This window comes from Bemisia tabaci, chromosome 3, assembly GCF_918797505.1.
Source record: "Bemisia tabaci chromosome 3, PGI_BMITA_v3".
Taxonomy (NCBI): Eukaryota; Metazoa; Arthropoda; class Insecta; order Hemiptera; family Aleyrodidae; genus Bemisia; species Bemisia tabaci.
The window spans coordinates 35,391,932-35,407,549 of NC_092795.1; the positions used below are offsets into that span (position 1 = coordinate 35,391,932).

At 39.6% G+C, this 15,618-nt stretch overlaps 1 protein-coding gene across 1 annotated transcript in view; it reads right to left on the minus strand.

The window, feature by feature from the left end:
* Positions 1-454: 454 nt before the first annotated feature.
* LOC109043431 (uncharacterized) overlaps positions 455-15,618 on the minus strand; it is a 272,968-nt gene continuing 257,804 nt past the window's right edge. Inside the window, exons 6-10 of the mRNA XM_072298261.1 lie at positions 5,455-5,641; positions 4,768-4,949; positions 4,262-4,390; positions 3,775-3,886; positions 455-2,832 (exon numbers count right to left, since the gene is read on the minus strand). Of these exons, the coding sequence (XP_072154362.1) occupies positions 2,576-2,832; positions 3,775-3,886; positions 4,262-4,390; positions 4,768-4,949; positions 5,455-5,641 (867 nt within the window). The 3' untranslated portion in view covers positions 455-2,575. The remainder of the gene's footprint in view (positions 2,833-3,774; positions 3,887-4,261; positions 4,391-4,767; positions 4,950-5,454; positions 5,642-15,618) is intronic.

Genomic DNA, 15,618 nt, shown 5'->3' on the forward strand with positions numbered 1-15,618 from the left:
ATTTTACGTGTGGGCGTTAACTACTGGACAGAAAGGTGCGCGGACAAAAATCGTTGACAAAATGTCTGAAAATCATCATCATACTGCCGTGGTATGGAAGAACGCCGTATGAACATTCGAGAGTTGCTGAATTTTCTCCGATAAAATTTTTATTTTTCAGAAAAGACATGAATATTTTTCCTTGAAAATTTCAGGAACTTCAGGTGAAATTGCGAACAAAATTATCTGAAAAATTGGAAGGAAAATATTCATAAGTTTACCAGGAAATTTGTGTTTTATCAAAGGGAATTTGGCAACGCCTGAAGGTTCATACGGCGTTCTTCCTTAGAACGGCAGCATAGTCAATGTATTATCTCACGATATTGCACTTATGTATTCAATGCTCCCGAAACACTATGAACTTCGATCGCTTCAGGTGCATTTTGCAAGGAAAGATATAATAAATAACTCGCAGTTAACAAAATATGATTTTATTTTCAGTAAGTAACATACTTTACAAGTATACATTATGGGATTGTCAATGCTTTTGAAAGAAATTGAGTGGCTACGAATTTAAGAAAAATAATCTTCGGTGCTCTGCAAGTACGAATGTTTGGACTAGAATATGAGTTTTTGCTACGATTTTCGATTATTCAAATTAATTCATGTTAAACTGGAATTCAAAACCTAGAGTAATTGATACAAACTGAGAAATTTCAATTTCCAAAGGCACGTTTTTTGTAAAGTTGGAGGTGACTTAAAACACAATGTATTAAAATAAAAAAACAATTTTTAAAAAAAGAAACAAAAAATAGCTTTCACTGCAGCCTGTTGATTGAGGTTAAAGACTCCAGCTCTAGGAATACGATTACTTGTAGATGTATAAAATTGCAAGGGTTTAAAAATTAAATTAAAGTACGAGCATGATCACAAAATTTACTCTTTCACAAAACCGCTAGTGAATTGGATACAGGACAAAATAAGGTAAAAGAGCTCAAACATTTGATGACTCTTGCTAAAATAAATTTCAAAACACAGTTGTAAAAATGTATGTCCCTTTCAATGAAAAAACATTTATACGCAATTAATTTTCTAATCAAAAATAAATTATTGAATGAGAGCTTGACAAAGGTGTAACATTACTTTATGTTGGCATACTCTTGATAATTACTGTTTTTGCCGGCAATATTACAGGCATAAATAGGTTCTGATAAAAAAGGCATTTACGCATTCTTGAGAGGAATCATAAATGTTTTGAATTATTCAATGATGCTCCTTGATAAACCAATAAGAAAACTATTTCAAATTATGCCATGCCTATAGTAAATTGCTAGAAAGAACTAATGTTCGAACGAAAACCGAAAATAAACGAAATTTATACGCAATATTTGTGCTGCAGCGATTAAAAAGGAAAAAATACTATGTTAGAACCTTTCATGCTTTTTTTGTTCAAGTAAATATTTGAACTGGAACGCTTTTTACACAATATACAAGAAGAGACGAGCCGAATCTTACAAACGTAGATTTTTGTTAGTAAAACGTGCTTAAGAGGTTTCGAAAACGGCTTCCCTGGCTCATCCACTTGAATCTGCGAGCCAAGACGTTTTTCTTGGGAAGAAAAAAATCCTCTGAAAGTAGACTACGTATTTATGGTGGCATATACGCCTATCCTTTTAATAAACTTCTGAATTCGAGCTTTCTCAAGAATTGATCGTCTTTTCCCACGATGAATATTTTACACTAAAAATGAAACTAAAAATAACTATATACAAATAAATCACAGAGTAGATTTGCTTGCCTGGTTCGATCATTGCCATTATAGGCTTATATTTCACTTGAAATTTTGACGAAAAACATACATCAGAGAGTACATACATCAATTTGCACCTTTGACGTACTGTAGCATGTCGCCTAGTGGTCCATTCCCTAGTTTTCAGAGAAAGGGGCATCTTTTTGAGGGACCTTTCCTTGGAAACACGTTGCAGCGAGAAGGTAAAAAGGACCTTTGTCGAACCTTGCGATGTCGTGACTCAGTTGACTGAGTTGTCCCTTTGTCTGCACAAAATTTGGATGCTGCATTTGACAAAACTCCAAGTATTAAAATAGTTTTGTCAGATTGCGATCACTGATGTATTTAACATGTATAAAACAACCTTAAACTTCTTTACCTTTCTTGACAAAATAATATTGTTGTAAATTTACTGTAAAAATTGACATTGTTTGTTCTTTCTTTAACAGTCCCATCTAGTGGGTGATAAACCCATAGCGAAGTCTCATAAAATCGACTAATATAACAGAAAACTCAAAAAATGTTACATAGTAATTAGAAATTTTGTTTACAAAATCTGTTTCACTAGGTGGCCTTAATGAGGGGATCCACCAGGACAAGTCGGCTTGAGTGCTTAAGATTGTCTCCGGGTGACAAGACGAGGGAAGAGAGGGGAACTTCCTATGCTCAAAAATCTTCAGGCATAGTGGCTTCCACATGATTCCCACAGGACTCTACAAAATCGAACGAGTTTACAACACTTTGTGACCCGTTAACGGAGACCGTGGAAATCCCGATTACCGCCAAACGAGAAAAGTGGCGATTGTATTATCCTTGCCTGTGCATCTCATCTGCGAGGCTCTCTAGGTCAACGTAGTTTCCCTCGTACTCATTGTTTTCCAACAGTGCGCAGAGGGCCTTCTTCAGTTCTGCAAAGGTGGGTCGGTCTGCGGGGTTGGCTCGCCAGCAGTCGACCATCACTTGATAAAGCTCTGTGCGACAGTGAGACGGTCGCTCCAAGCGATAGCCGGTCCGAATTCGCCGCATCACGTCTCGCGCTTCCATTGACTGGTATGGTGTCAGACCTGATCAGAAAATGGAATCACCAATGTAATCGATTTCATAATATTAGCAAATTTTAATAGAAATATTACTGTGTTTGCTTAAAGACGGAAAACGCATGGGTTTGAACTCAGACATAATTCAAATGTTGACGAAAAAATCAGATTCCATAAATTGTAACTACCATTACTACGTGCAACGCAAAAACGCCGTAAACGCCATTTTACGTTTTTTGGAAACAATGTATCATAGCAGAAAAGCTTGTGTACCTTGGGGCAATGTTTTTTACAGAATTCTTTCGCATATACTATCAAGAACTTAACCTGAAAATTTGATGTGCATGGGTAAAACAGTTTCAGTTTCATGAAGTCATGAAACGTGCCAAAAAACGAGGACAAATCTTTATGGATTGACGGCGTTCTTACTTAGCACGGTAGAGTACACTTTGGGACTTTCAAAACAATTAACTTTTCGAGTAATGTCATTGAATTTTTAGATTACGCCACACATTCACATGAAAAATGACTGGATTTTCCCCAATTTTCGTAAGTCTGCGTTTCGTCGCAGATTTTCAGTGAACAACATCTGAAAACAAACTTGCTGACCCGATTCCCTGAAAAAAAGTCATTCTCCTTCACAGCTGTTGACATGTGAATTAAGTTATTATTCTAAAATCGTGTGACATCTGCGTTTATCGAGCTACTATAGTTATAAATATAGCGAGAAAATTTCAATAGTCAAACGACTCTAGACGTTTCAAGCTGAGTTGAGCAAAATTACAGATAATCAGGAGTTCAAAATAAAATTGAATTAATTGAAATGTTGAATAAAACCGAAACTTGGCTTAGGTCCCACTTCAATTTTGAGCGGAAAGAGTGGAAAAGTAATGAGTCCGACAGATTGGCAGAGACTCGTTGAAACAGAGACGTCACTTCATTATTAGAGAATAATTAACTGATACATACCTAAAGTGACGATTTCCCAAACTAGGATTCCAAAACTCCATACATCAGTCTTGTGAGTGAATAAAGAATAGTGGAGCGATTCTGGAGCCATCCATCTGATTGGTAGCGCACCCTGTTAATCAGAACCAAATGAGTCAGTATTTCTGGATGGTATGCCCAATTTCAGCAACTCATGATAAATAATACTTGAGATTAAACCCCTTAAAGTTAATATATTTATCGGTGGGGAAAATTAAAATTAAAATGGAAATATAATAATGACATTTGATTTAAAGATAGATAAGCTTGAACTGTTACCGAAAATTTTACGGTAATTTCATAAGTATTTCTTCAGATTACCTAAGAGGAACTGAGGTGTCTTCACTCAATATTTTAGGATAATTGATAATTATGTCATTTAGCAAATTAGTCATTAATCACTTTATCTACTTGAGAATCTCACGGGCTACTGAAAACAAAATAGGGGGTTGGTGTGTTCGATACTTACTCTGCTGTGTCTTTGTTCGTAGATTTGCCCGGTGTCTCGCACATTACGGGACATTCCAAAGTCTGCTATTTTACATAATTTGTTATGGTCTACAAGAACATTCCTTGCAGCTAAATCTCGGTGGATGATCTGCAATGACAGAAAAATATATCTATTAGAACAAATTTGGAACTTTCAAGGTCATTTGACTATAGAATCATACGTATTGTACTCCGTCAAAATTCCGTCAAAATTAGTGACTTGCGTGTCAAAGACTGATGCAACACTGAAATTATTGCGTTTAAAGAAGATTTTGAATTCATAATTATTTCTTAGTGCCATTATTATAGGAAAATTGTGTCTCCTGTCAGAATTAGTGACTTGGATGTAAGAGACTGATGCAAAACTGAAATTTTTGTTTGAAAAAAGTAAAAAAAAAGGGGAAAGGAATGAGATGACCTCGTACTTATATTATAGCAATGCCACTTAAAAAAATAAAATATGAAACATAAAGCCAGGAAACTTACGCCCTTGGAAACAAGATAATCCATGCCCCTGGCAACGCAGTAGGCAAATACTGTTAAATCTCTAGAGGTCAAATTTTCCCCATTATCGGAGAAATTGTAATATTGAGCTCTGGTTCTTTGGTCTCGCAGGAATGATAGAAGCTTTCCGTACATGACATATTCCATTATCAAGAGATAAGGCTCTGAAAACAGGGCAAAAAAATTGCAATGAAATACCAGGATTCTAAAACAAATTAACTTGAAAAATTACAGGCTGTGAAAATTGACTAGAAATGATGAGTAACGAGCATTGCAGATATTCTCCCACGGTGACTGGCTTTTTCTTCGAAGTATACAACTTTTTCAATTTAAGAGCTTTGAATTGAAAAGTGCAACTTGTGCTGTAACCCAAAGTTTTAATGTCAGTTAGAATAAAATATTTAAGGCTGTATCTTATACACTTAAAATCATCAAACAACTTTTACAAATTTACCATTTCTGACACATAAATTTAGAAGAAAAAATTGTCCTTTGCATTAAGTCAAAGGGAAAAGGCTACAGTAAAAACAAAAGCAAAAAATTCATATTTTTGGTTTGATGGCGAACTCGCTCTAATTGTAAGCTAAGAATCGATTAATCAAATTGGAAATGTCGTAATCCAATTATCACAAGTCTAGACAAACGTTTAGAGGAGTTTCATCAACGGACCTTTTTCAGTGCAGCAGCCGAGAAGTTGGACCACATTTGGGTGGGAGCCGAGATCTTGCATGATGCCCAGCTCCCGAAGGAGATCCTCCCGCTCCTTGCTCGAGGCGCCCTCTTTCACCGTTTTGACCGCCACCAATCGTGTGAGACCCGCATGTCCACTCAGGTCGTCAGCCTCCGCCTTCCACACCTGAGACCAAACATAATTGTTAGCCATCAGTAGATTTCTCCTTGACAAAACACGAACGAACAGAGATATGGAAAATTGTATCGGTTGTGAATGCAGGCGCAGCTTAAACTTTCATCTCATCGTTCACGTATCTTGCACGAGCGACCCGCGTCAAAGCTTGGGCATCCAATTGAATTGCTAGGATTTGAAGGGGCATTATATCGTCGCTTGGCTGACATAAGGGCGTAACTACAATTTGAGATGAGCCCGAGAAAGCACCGAGTTACACGAACAACAGGGTTCATCGTCGAGTGTAGTTACGCCCTTATGTCCGGAAGGCGACGATATTTTCCGATATATTGGGCATCGATACGATATCCTATGTGTTATTCGCAACTATTGAACGAACTGTGCATCTAAAATATCGTGATCGTGTACCGATATTACTCATACTCATGTTGCGATGTATCTCGTGTGATATAGGCGCAGACATGCTCCACTTACATAAGAGTGACACAAGGGCCTAAACAAGTGAAATACGTAGCAAAGCATTAAATGTTGGCAAACCTGGCTATGACAGTTTTACGTACATCGGTGTCCCAAAGGAACAGGGACTGTTAGTAAGTCACTTGTTCCGATACTTAAACCCGCACTCAGAAGACACTGGAAAAGAAAGCCAACCCTTCCTCCTAACAAGAACGGAAAAAGAAGAATAAGAATAAAGTTGAATTCTACCTATGTATAACTTTCTTTCTTATTGCATTATTCCACCTCTTTTTAATCCACTTGGATTTTGGCGGGCTACAAGGCTACTCCCTTACTTGAGACGTCACAAAAAGCGTAAAAAATATCAAGTCTGTTTTTAGTGTGTTAGAGTGTATGCGCGCCTCTATTAAAGGGGAAACGTGAATTTTCACGATTGCAATCATGCACGCATTATCAACACCAAATGTGAAAAATTATTTGTAGAAGAGTGCAGACACTTTTTCTGATATTTTTTTTACTTACTCGCTACCCTAGGGTAGAGGAAGTATTTTAATCTTGCAAGGGGGGGGGGGAGTTGAAATTTCATCATTTCTAGACGTTTTAAGGTCCCAGGAGTCAAAATAACCATACTTGAAAAAATGTGTGTCCGTCCGTCAGGCGTCCCCCAAATCTGTCTACAGCGATATCTCAGAATCTATCAGTTCGATTTCATTCAAAAGCAGAGAGGACCATACTTACGGTCTCTTTAATTATGTACGTCAAACGATTTTGGGGTACGATAAAATTTGGGGGGGGGGGGCCTAGGGGCCAAGGTCCATTTTTTACCTCTGAAGCGAAGATTCACGTTGAATTAATCCATTAGAATCCTGCTTTGACCCAATCTTTCCCTCCTTGTTAGGAACCTGTGAGGTATTTTAAGTACAATTATTTAAGGTATAATGACACCCCTTACGGTCACAGTGCCCTAATTAATAATTTACTGCCGGCCTCAAGAATAAATTCTAATGCAAATGCGAAGCTCTTCGTCCCTCGATTGTACCACATTTTACTTCCCCTTTTTTTTTTTTAGAAAAAAATCCTGGCTATCGAAGCCGCTCTGTTCCATCTATTTGTTAGTATAATCTCATTTTTTATTCGTCTGTCGTTTTTTCTTTAATGATTTGATCGTTCTGGTCGCTATGGCGAATTTAGCACGCTGCATGGATGGAGGCCTAGAGGTGAGGTTTTCCAGCGAGTCGAGTGTTTGGTGCGAACATGAAGCGAGACAGGTTGGGGTCACCGCGACGAGCGGCGGGGTCACAGGTCGCAATAATGATCGCTGTCCAATTCGCGACTGTCGCCCGACAGCGCCGCGCGCCGCCGCCCCGAGCTGCTCCGCCTCGCCGCGAGGCCGCTCCTCGGAAAAAATGCAATCGTCCCGGCCATCGCGGCCGGTTTTCAAGTAAAATAGTTCCCTTTTGGACGAACGCGACATACTTCCTCCGCACGTCCTCCGTTTTGAAACTGAACAGAAATCCGCTTTGAATTCATCGGGGTTTTCAAGTGATTTATTGTGAAAAGGGAATGAAAGGGTATTTTTTTTAATCACTGGGAAAATCTTCGGCCTCTGAGCCCGGAAAGGACGATATGTCTATATAGCCCGTGACTTTTTTTCTGTGCATCCAAACCTGTCCCAACCCATTCCCCGTACTTCACTTCCGTGCATTGAGCAGAGAATGCGAGCGTGTACTGAGTACACGTTGAATACAGTGTAGCATCATCCTAGTGCGCAAGGGTTGGATATAACGACTCCTCTTACGGAATGTTCATCTATGCCGTGGTATCGTTTTTGAGGCGCGAAGCTTGACAAACGCGTATTTCTTGCGCAGATTGTAAAGTTAGAAGTGCACTTCAGCCTATTCTGATGAGCTCACTGCGATTTTTGGGCTATATTCTGAGAAAACCAAATCTTTTCTTTGCTCTAACTGAAGTTGGCAACGGGTCCATTGGCATCCTATCCAATGAATCGGAATGGAAAATTTGCATGCAAATTTTTAATTGTTTCATATTAAAGTGCTTCAAGAGCTGATTTCACAGTATTTTTTATAATTTTTTTCTGTTATGGGAAATAATATAAAAATAGATTTAAAAGTGAGAAAATGCACCGCCTAGTGACGTCATCTGGCGGCATTTCCCATTTAAACACGAGTATTTTAGCAGATTAGATCGTTTTGTTATATCTCCTCCAACAATTAGTGTCAATTTATGAACCAAGGGTATCTTCGTGTTCAGTTCACTCAGCAGTTTCCACTTAAACACGAAATTCATCGAATTTCAGACACCTGCAAATTCTCTATTGTCTTAATCCGGATCCGAAATAAAACAGTCTTGAATTAATCTCGAGTCTCTGAAGTTGCAACGGTGTAAAGAGCCCTCTCTCGGTGCGAGAGTCGTTGTTGTATGCTGATCGCGGATCAGTCCTGGGAGAGCGGTCGCCGCGCCGCGCCGTCGCCGTAGTGGCAATGAAAACTCGGCTAATTATACCGGACCCACTGGACCTCTTCAGCCCTGAGCGGAATTTGTCACTCGTCACTATTTGTTCCGCACTTGAGTGTTGCTTTGCATACCTCCTCACGATTAGCTCTCTAAAGCCGATCCTCGCCGAACGCTGAACCGGCGAGGGTCAATGTAACGCCGTCCCAACTCGTCTACAAACCCAAAACGACAGTTCAAGCATCCGCTCTAAACTTAAAATTTAAATTTCCAGACGAAAAGATGGTATGAATGATTGAAATTTAGGGTGAATAAGCTAATTAAAATACATATCAGATATCTGGAAGTCGGTTGCGTTCTTTAAATTCAAGATACAGGCTTATTCAAAAGTCCCGCACCACTGGCCATGAGGGGGTGGCCATTTGAAATTTTTAAGTTGCTCCCCGCCCCCCTTCCCACATGGGGATCGAAAACTGGAAAGTACCTAAAAAAGTCTCCCTCTCGATATGCAGAGAAACGGTTTGAACCGCGAATCGATATCATAATTGGACGTATTTCTGTCAAGCGGAACTATGTGCATTAAGACGTGAGCCCTGTTATGAATATATTCTTATAGGCCTCAGGGCTTATGTCCTAATGCACATAGTTCCGTTTGACAGAAATAAGTCCAATTAGAACTGAAGTTATGGCCAATGGCGCGTGACTTTTGAATAACCCTGTATACATGGCGTAATTTTCCTTCATCGCAGGATCCATATCGCATAGTCGACACCAAACATTACCGCTCTTCAAATGTGAAGAGGTCTTTTTCGCTTTTCTTTATTTGAAGCTTACTTTCACAACGCGTGTATGAAGTTCTTTCATACATAAAAGGAGTCAAAATAAAGTCGGATCATGCTTCTTTTGCGACTTTTTACTCTTCTCAAGACTCCAAGGGAACTTTACGAACGCATTGATTGAAAAGACTTCAACGCATGAGTAGAAAAGTATACCGTCGACACATGGTACCCAATACGGGGCTATTTCTGTCCGCGGTTCATAAAAGTTAGAATTATTTAAATTTTTTACAAATATTTAAAGATAAGTTGCCCAGTTAAATTTGGCAATAGTTGATGTGACTTGGTTCCTTACTGCTAAACGCGGTCCAGTTAGTCCATCATTTACCCCCTTAGCCTATAAAAAACACCCAATTTAACCAGTAGAATCGCTCCATACTCCCTACATCTTCGTCGCCTATCGTTTTGTCTATCAATTTCAGCCAATCAGCCCGCTGCGTCACAGAGTATGAAGAGTCATAAATCGGACAAGGCGGACTGTTGTGAGCCCGAGCTTTGAGCTTGATATGCATGCAGATCGTCCAATCGAGTGCGGAGCTTGGACCACGGCTTTTCCACTCACCACAAAGGACCCGTGACGCAAGCGGTAGCTCTCCCATCGGATCGGATCGGAGAAGGTATGAGCAAGTTGCGCAAGCTCCTCACGCAAAAATTTATGCGTTTTCGATAAGGCCGAGCCGGAGCCGGGGCCGGGGCGGGCACTAACGAAGTGACGCGGCCAAGTGCCGCCGCGGATGAGCCCGGCACGATTATCGGCGGCAATAAATTCGTGGCATCGATCGGCCCTGCTTTATTGCCGGCTCAAAACAAACGCCATTAAGGCTCGCGTGAGCCGAGTCGCTCCCGAGTCCTGAGCCCTCCGCTCCGACCGACGACCAACCCTTCTCGCCGAGCGCGAGGGACAAATGCGTCATAAGTTGCGCGGACAGCCGGAGCACCGGGTTCCTCTTCCACTCACTTAGCTTTTAATAAAGCCTTTGAAAGTGTAATTTGTTCATGCATTCATACTGACTCGATAAGCGGAGAAAGAGTACTTAAGTAGTAGGGACGAAGTCAGCCTGGGTGTTGGTACATTGTGTAAACTCCAACCACGTTTTTCAGTGGCGTGGCGTGCTTTGCGATACATCGATTTATGTGTCATTCAAACCTATGGAAACGATCGATAAACAGGGTGTTCGCAGCGAATACCTTAATAATCGATTCTTTGCCATAGGTTTAAATGCCATAACAGTCGATACATCGCAATTTACGCCACGCCACTGGTTTTACTCAGTTTGTTCTGTATTCTGCCGCACTAAGGAAAAACGCCGTATGAGCATGTGAATGTTGCTAAATTACTACTCAGAGGATTTTTTAAGAAATCTTTTAAAAAAACAATAGTTTGATTGAGAGGAATTTTTATTTAATTACTCTGGATAATAGTTACTTTTATAGGATATATTTCACCTTGAGGTCAAATGTCTTTTTGAAGAGCCACGGTTATTTTTTAAGAAAGTTACGAATCTTTTTAGTTAGAATTTTTAGAGTTTTTCGATCAAATTACGAAGGAAATACTCTGAAAAATCGGAAGAAAATTATGCCGAATTTTCCTGAAAATCCATGGTTTGACGAAGGAAATAGGGCGACGGCTGATGGCACATACGGCGTTCTTCCTTAGCAAGGTAGTATTCCCTAATCTTGTTTTTGGCCAATATTGTCGACATTTAATGAGCCTGTTTCAAACATCAGCTAGAGATAAAAGAAGAGTTGTTGCTTGTAAAAAATGTCTCGAAAATAACGATGTGCGCATCGGAAAAGTCTGCAATACACTCCTAACTCCACAATTTGTGTTGAAATATGTATTTCTTCAGCCTCTCGCTCTAATAACGATATTACGGCGTGTGTGAACGATTTGTTGGAGGTGTCATTCCATCCAACCCTTGCGGCCTAAGATGCTTCACAATACTTAATAAGGCCGACGCAAATCGTCAGGAAGCATGAAGTCTCATCAACGCAAGGAAAATGTAAATATGAACACGCCGATTGATAAAGTCCCGTCTCGTCACGTGTGTTTTAGCGGGTCGACGTCGGCCATGTTGAATATTGCGTAGCATCCTAGTGCGCGAGGGTTGGATGGAACTACTCCTCTTACGAAATGTTCACCTGTCGTAATAGGTATCGTTTTGGGAGCGGGAAGCTTCAGATAAACGCATATTTCTTACGCAAATTGTGAGGTTAGGAGTGGATTTCAGACCTTCCCAATACGCTCATCGTGATTTTTGAGCCATATTCTATTCGAAATAACTCCTATTTAGGCTCTACCTGTTTGCGACGGGCTCGTTTGGGTAGAATTGCTGAACCAGATTTCTTGAGGAAAATGACTTTTGGATAAATGTCACCATCGATTTCTTACATCACACAAGCTGTTTAAAAGTCACTGCGGATCGGGAGCACCTCATTGATTTAGGATGTAGGATGTATGGTCAAAAAACTGGATGAACTTTCCGAGTTGTACATCGAAGAAGAAAGGTCAATTTAAACATCACCAAGTCTGCAAATCTGACGTCGGCCAATTTATTTCCTCCTCACATATCAATCATTACTTTTTTTGTGTGACCTTTTTCAAGAATCTCGGTCAAAAAAAAATAGAAACGATCTTCCACGGGAGTGTGAGAAACGGAAGCTCTCTATTTTTTATCAAAGGAGACGATATTCTCAGAGGCAAAAATAAGATAATCACCCTTCAAACATAAATGAAGGGCTTGGAGGACAAGTCATGTAAATGCAGTTTTTTAAAAAATTGAGGTATTACTGATTTCAAGTAAAACTAGTCTTAATACATATTCTGTGAAAAATTGCTCCCAAATTCAAATTTTTAAGCATCAAAAAGTCACTTTGAACTTTCTTTCTGCCATAAGGATCTACGTAATTTAGAAGCTTCAATCACTTATTTCTCAAACTAGCAAAAACTGCTTTTATGCGTCTTGTCCTTCAAGCCCCTTAAATAAGGATACTTCATTGATATTTAAAACTGAAAAGGCCAAAATTCAATGTAGCTGGATGCTTGTATGTTTCAAAATGATGGCACCTATTGTGGTGCAACTCATGCTTCGGGCCAGCGTGATGGTAACCGGTGAACGACCATTTTTCATCGTTAGCAATTTCTGAAGTGTCCCGATTACTTGCGCGTAGATTCTGATAAGGATCGCGCCCCACAACCCGCGGGAGGAAGCATCGATAAATTCCTGCAGACGACACACAGTGCTGCCGATTTCTGCTATATTCCCTCTTTCCACTGGTAACATGTTTCTGGAGAAAATCAGGCATGATACCAAGGACGGAAAAACAAGATGGCAAGTCAACGAATTCCCCGGCTCTTTTTCTTCATTTTGCAAACTCATTCAAATTCATGAAATAATCGATTCCGCTTAGAGTCATTGAGCTCTGATTAGCTCTGTAAATGAGTTCACTGGTGTTTTGCTTGATTTTTGTAGATTTTATTGTTTTCGGCAAAAAAAACGTAAGTAAAATTATCGCAGAATTCTTAGTGCGACGAAAAAAAAAAAAAAAAAAAAAAAAAAAAAAAAAAAAAAAAAAGTTATTGGCGATTTGACTGGTGATTCTTATGTAAAAGTTCGCGAGAAACATGTTGGTGCCACTGGTTTACTCTGAAATCAACTCCCAAGCTCAAAAAAGCTCTCAAATTGAAACCAAAATGGAGAGGATATCCCACGCTATCCTGAGAGTCCGCCTCTACATCAAGACAAACTCGCCATGCAAAGATAGGGAGCAAGTACATTAGCAGGGTTTCCGTTTTTTCAGTGTTAGAGTTCCCTAATATTGTTCCCTATCTTTGCATGGAGAGTTTGTCTTGATGTAGAAAAGGACTCTCAGGATAGCATGGGATATTCCCTCCATCTTGGCCTCAACTTAAGAGCTTTATTTGAGCTTGAGAGTTAATGTCAGAGAAAACCAGTGGCACCATCGTGTTTCTCGCGAACTTTTACATAAAATCAACAGTCGAATCGCAAATTCCTCACACATGCAACATCTGCATTAATACCTTTGTACTCACTTTATGAGTGGAGCGGCAACCGCGGAGAGACACGCGCGTGTGCAGAAGAGCCCATGCACTTTGCACTTGGTGCCGTAAATAAAGGCGATTTTAATTATGACGCCGTGGAACAAAGCACGAGTCATTGCAGCGGAATTTACGGCTTTGTCCCCCATTTCTGCTCCCCGATAATCCTAGCCAGCACCCACCCTCGCCGTGAGATGATCAATTTTGTGCAATAATCGCTATGATTTTTCGCGAGGGCGCTGAACCGTAAAGTGATTTACGACCCTCTCTTCGCCAGGCTGAGTTTTCGCGTCGGACACCCGATAAAAGAACGGCTTCGCGATAATGGAATTTGATCGTCGGATCGTAAAGATGAGATCAAAATGCCAATGATGTACCTTATGCAAAACTACGCTTTTTTCAGAAAAGTTATGAAACCGTCTAGAAATAGGCAAGTGGCCCCGTAAAGGATGACGGCATGTTAGATCTGCTTAATGGTGGTTTTAACATTTCTTTGAAAAAAGAAAATTATAACAAAGGGGACGGCTCTCTTATGAATGCGTATACAAAATTAAATAATAGATGACGTAATGTGGTCGAATTTTTGTTAGAAAACATTGATTTAATGAAAAAAGGAGAGAAAAGGATAATGCGGTAGCGATGTCGAAATGTGTCTTTCCTTGAGCTGCTGAAGGTCGCAGATTTAACGTATTAGCAGGTGGCTATAATTTTTAAGTCATTCATATGATTTTATAAAATAATTATTTCCCTCTCTAATGAAATTTCAGCTTTAAGCTGAATTTTTTACGCACGTTGGCTAAAAAACTTTAACATCTCGTCTTACGACCCGTGCGTTCACCGCAATTAGTTGGTGAAATAATTATTCTTGAAAAATACTTCATTTCACTTGCGCAAAATTTTTCCGGAAGAGTAGGTATTGAAACAGAAAATTTGATTGAAATGATTGAAAAAATCGGTCCCACGTTGGAAAAGGAAAACGAGAAGTGTTTCATCATTTATATTATTTCTTTATTTTTTTTTTTTTCTTTTTCTCATTCGCTGGTATTATTGAGTGGTCGTTGGCACTGACTAGTAGCGATCAGTAGCACTAATTACAATACCCGAAAATAGTTCTACCAGTATTTGACTGAAAGATAATTTTTTCAAAAATATTTCTCTTAAGAGGGGAGCAGGCGTATTGAAGCATTAGCTTGAGACTTTCTCACGTGGTTTCGATCAAATCGACAAAGGATTCTTTGCACGAGTTGTCATGAGTAAAGCAGTGACGGGTAATGAAAGGCGAAAAAAAAGGAAAGAAAAAAACCTTTTCGTTAATTAATTACCTGCACATGCCCGGTATACGCGCATGCGCCGCGGGTATGTGATTAAGTCGCCGTTAACTGTTGGAACTGTTGCCAGATCACAGGCCGCGAAAAATTATTATTGGCAATACGTTTTTGCGACACGACGGAGAAGCATAACATTGAATATGATGGGTGCGCAAAAAGTTGTTGAAAAAGGGGGATTTGTTACTGAAAACTAATAATGTGCGAGTTCTTTTGGAAAAATGTCGCTTAGAAAAAAAGAAAGGAAAAAAGAGGGAAGAAGAAGAAGACGACGAAGATGGGAAGAAATTACCTACTATATTTGCAAAAACCACGCATTTCCAGTCCAAGGAATTGATTCAGGAAAAGCAGATTTAAGTTCCGGAACATAAACACTATGTTTCGCCTCATAGTTATTGCCGAGTGACATGTGGATTTTAATAACCTTATGACGATTAATGAATCGACCACAAATTATTATGACCGACATCGTACATCTTGCAAAGTGCAAGTGCGTCGACCTAGAGGAGAATTTTCGCGATCGAATGTCATAGACTTTGTTACGCCTAAATATTTTCATGGAATTAAGCTTAAAACAAAGTTGCAAACCCATCAACTAACAGAGGTCAATGAATCAAAGACAGGTAAAGTCATAGATAGGTGCTGCTCTCTCGTTAACGACTGCAACAATCTGAACATAAGTTTTTCACGGGAGAAGGAAATTAATTCAAAATCCGGGAATATGATACACCTGTCCATGGGATAAATCAAAATTTCCTACGGGGTGAATTTCATTGTTATTGTACACCGGTTAGAATCAGCCTGAACATTTGATGGCAA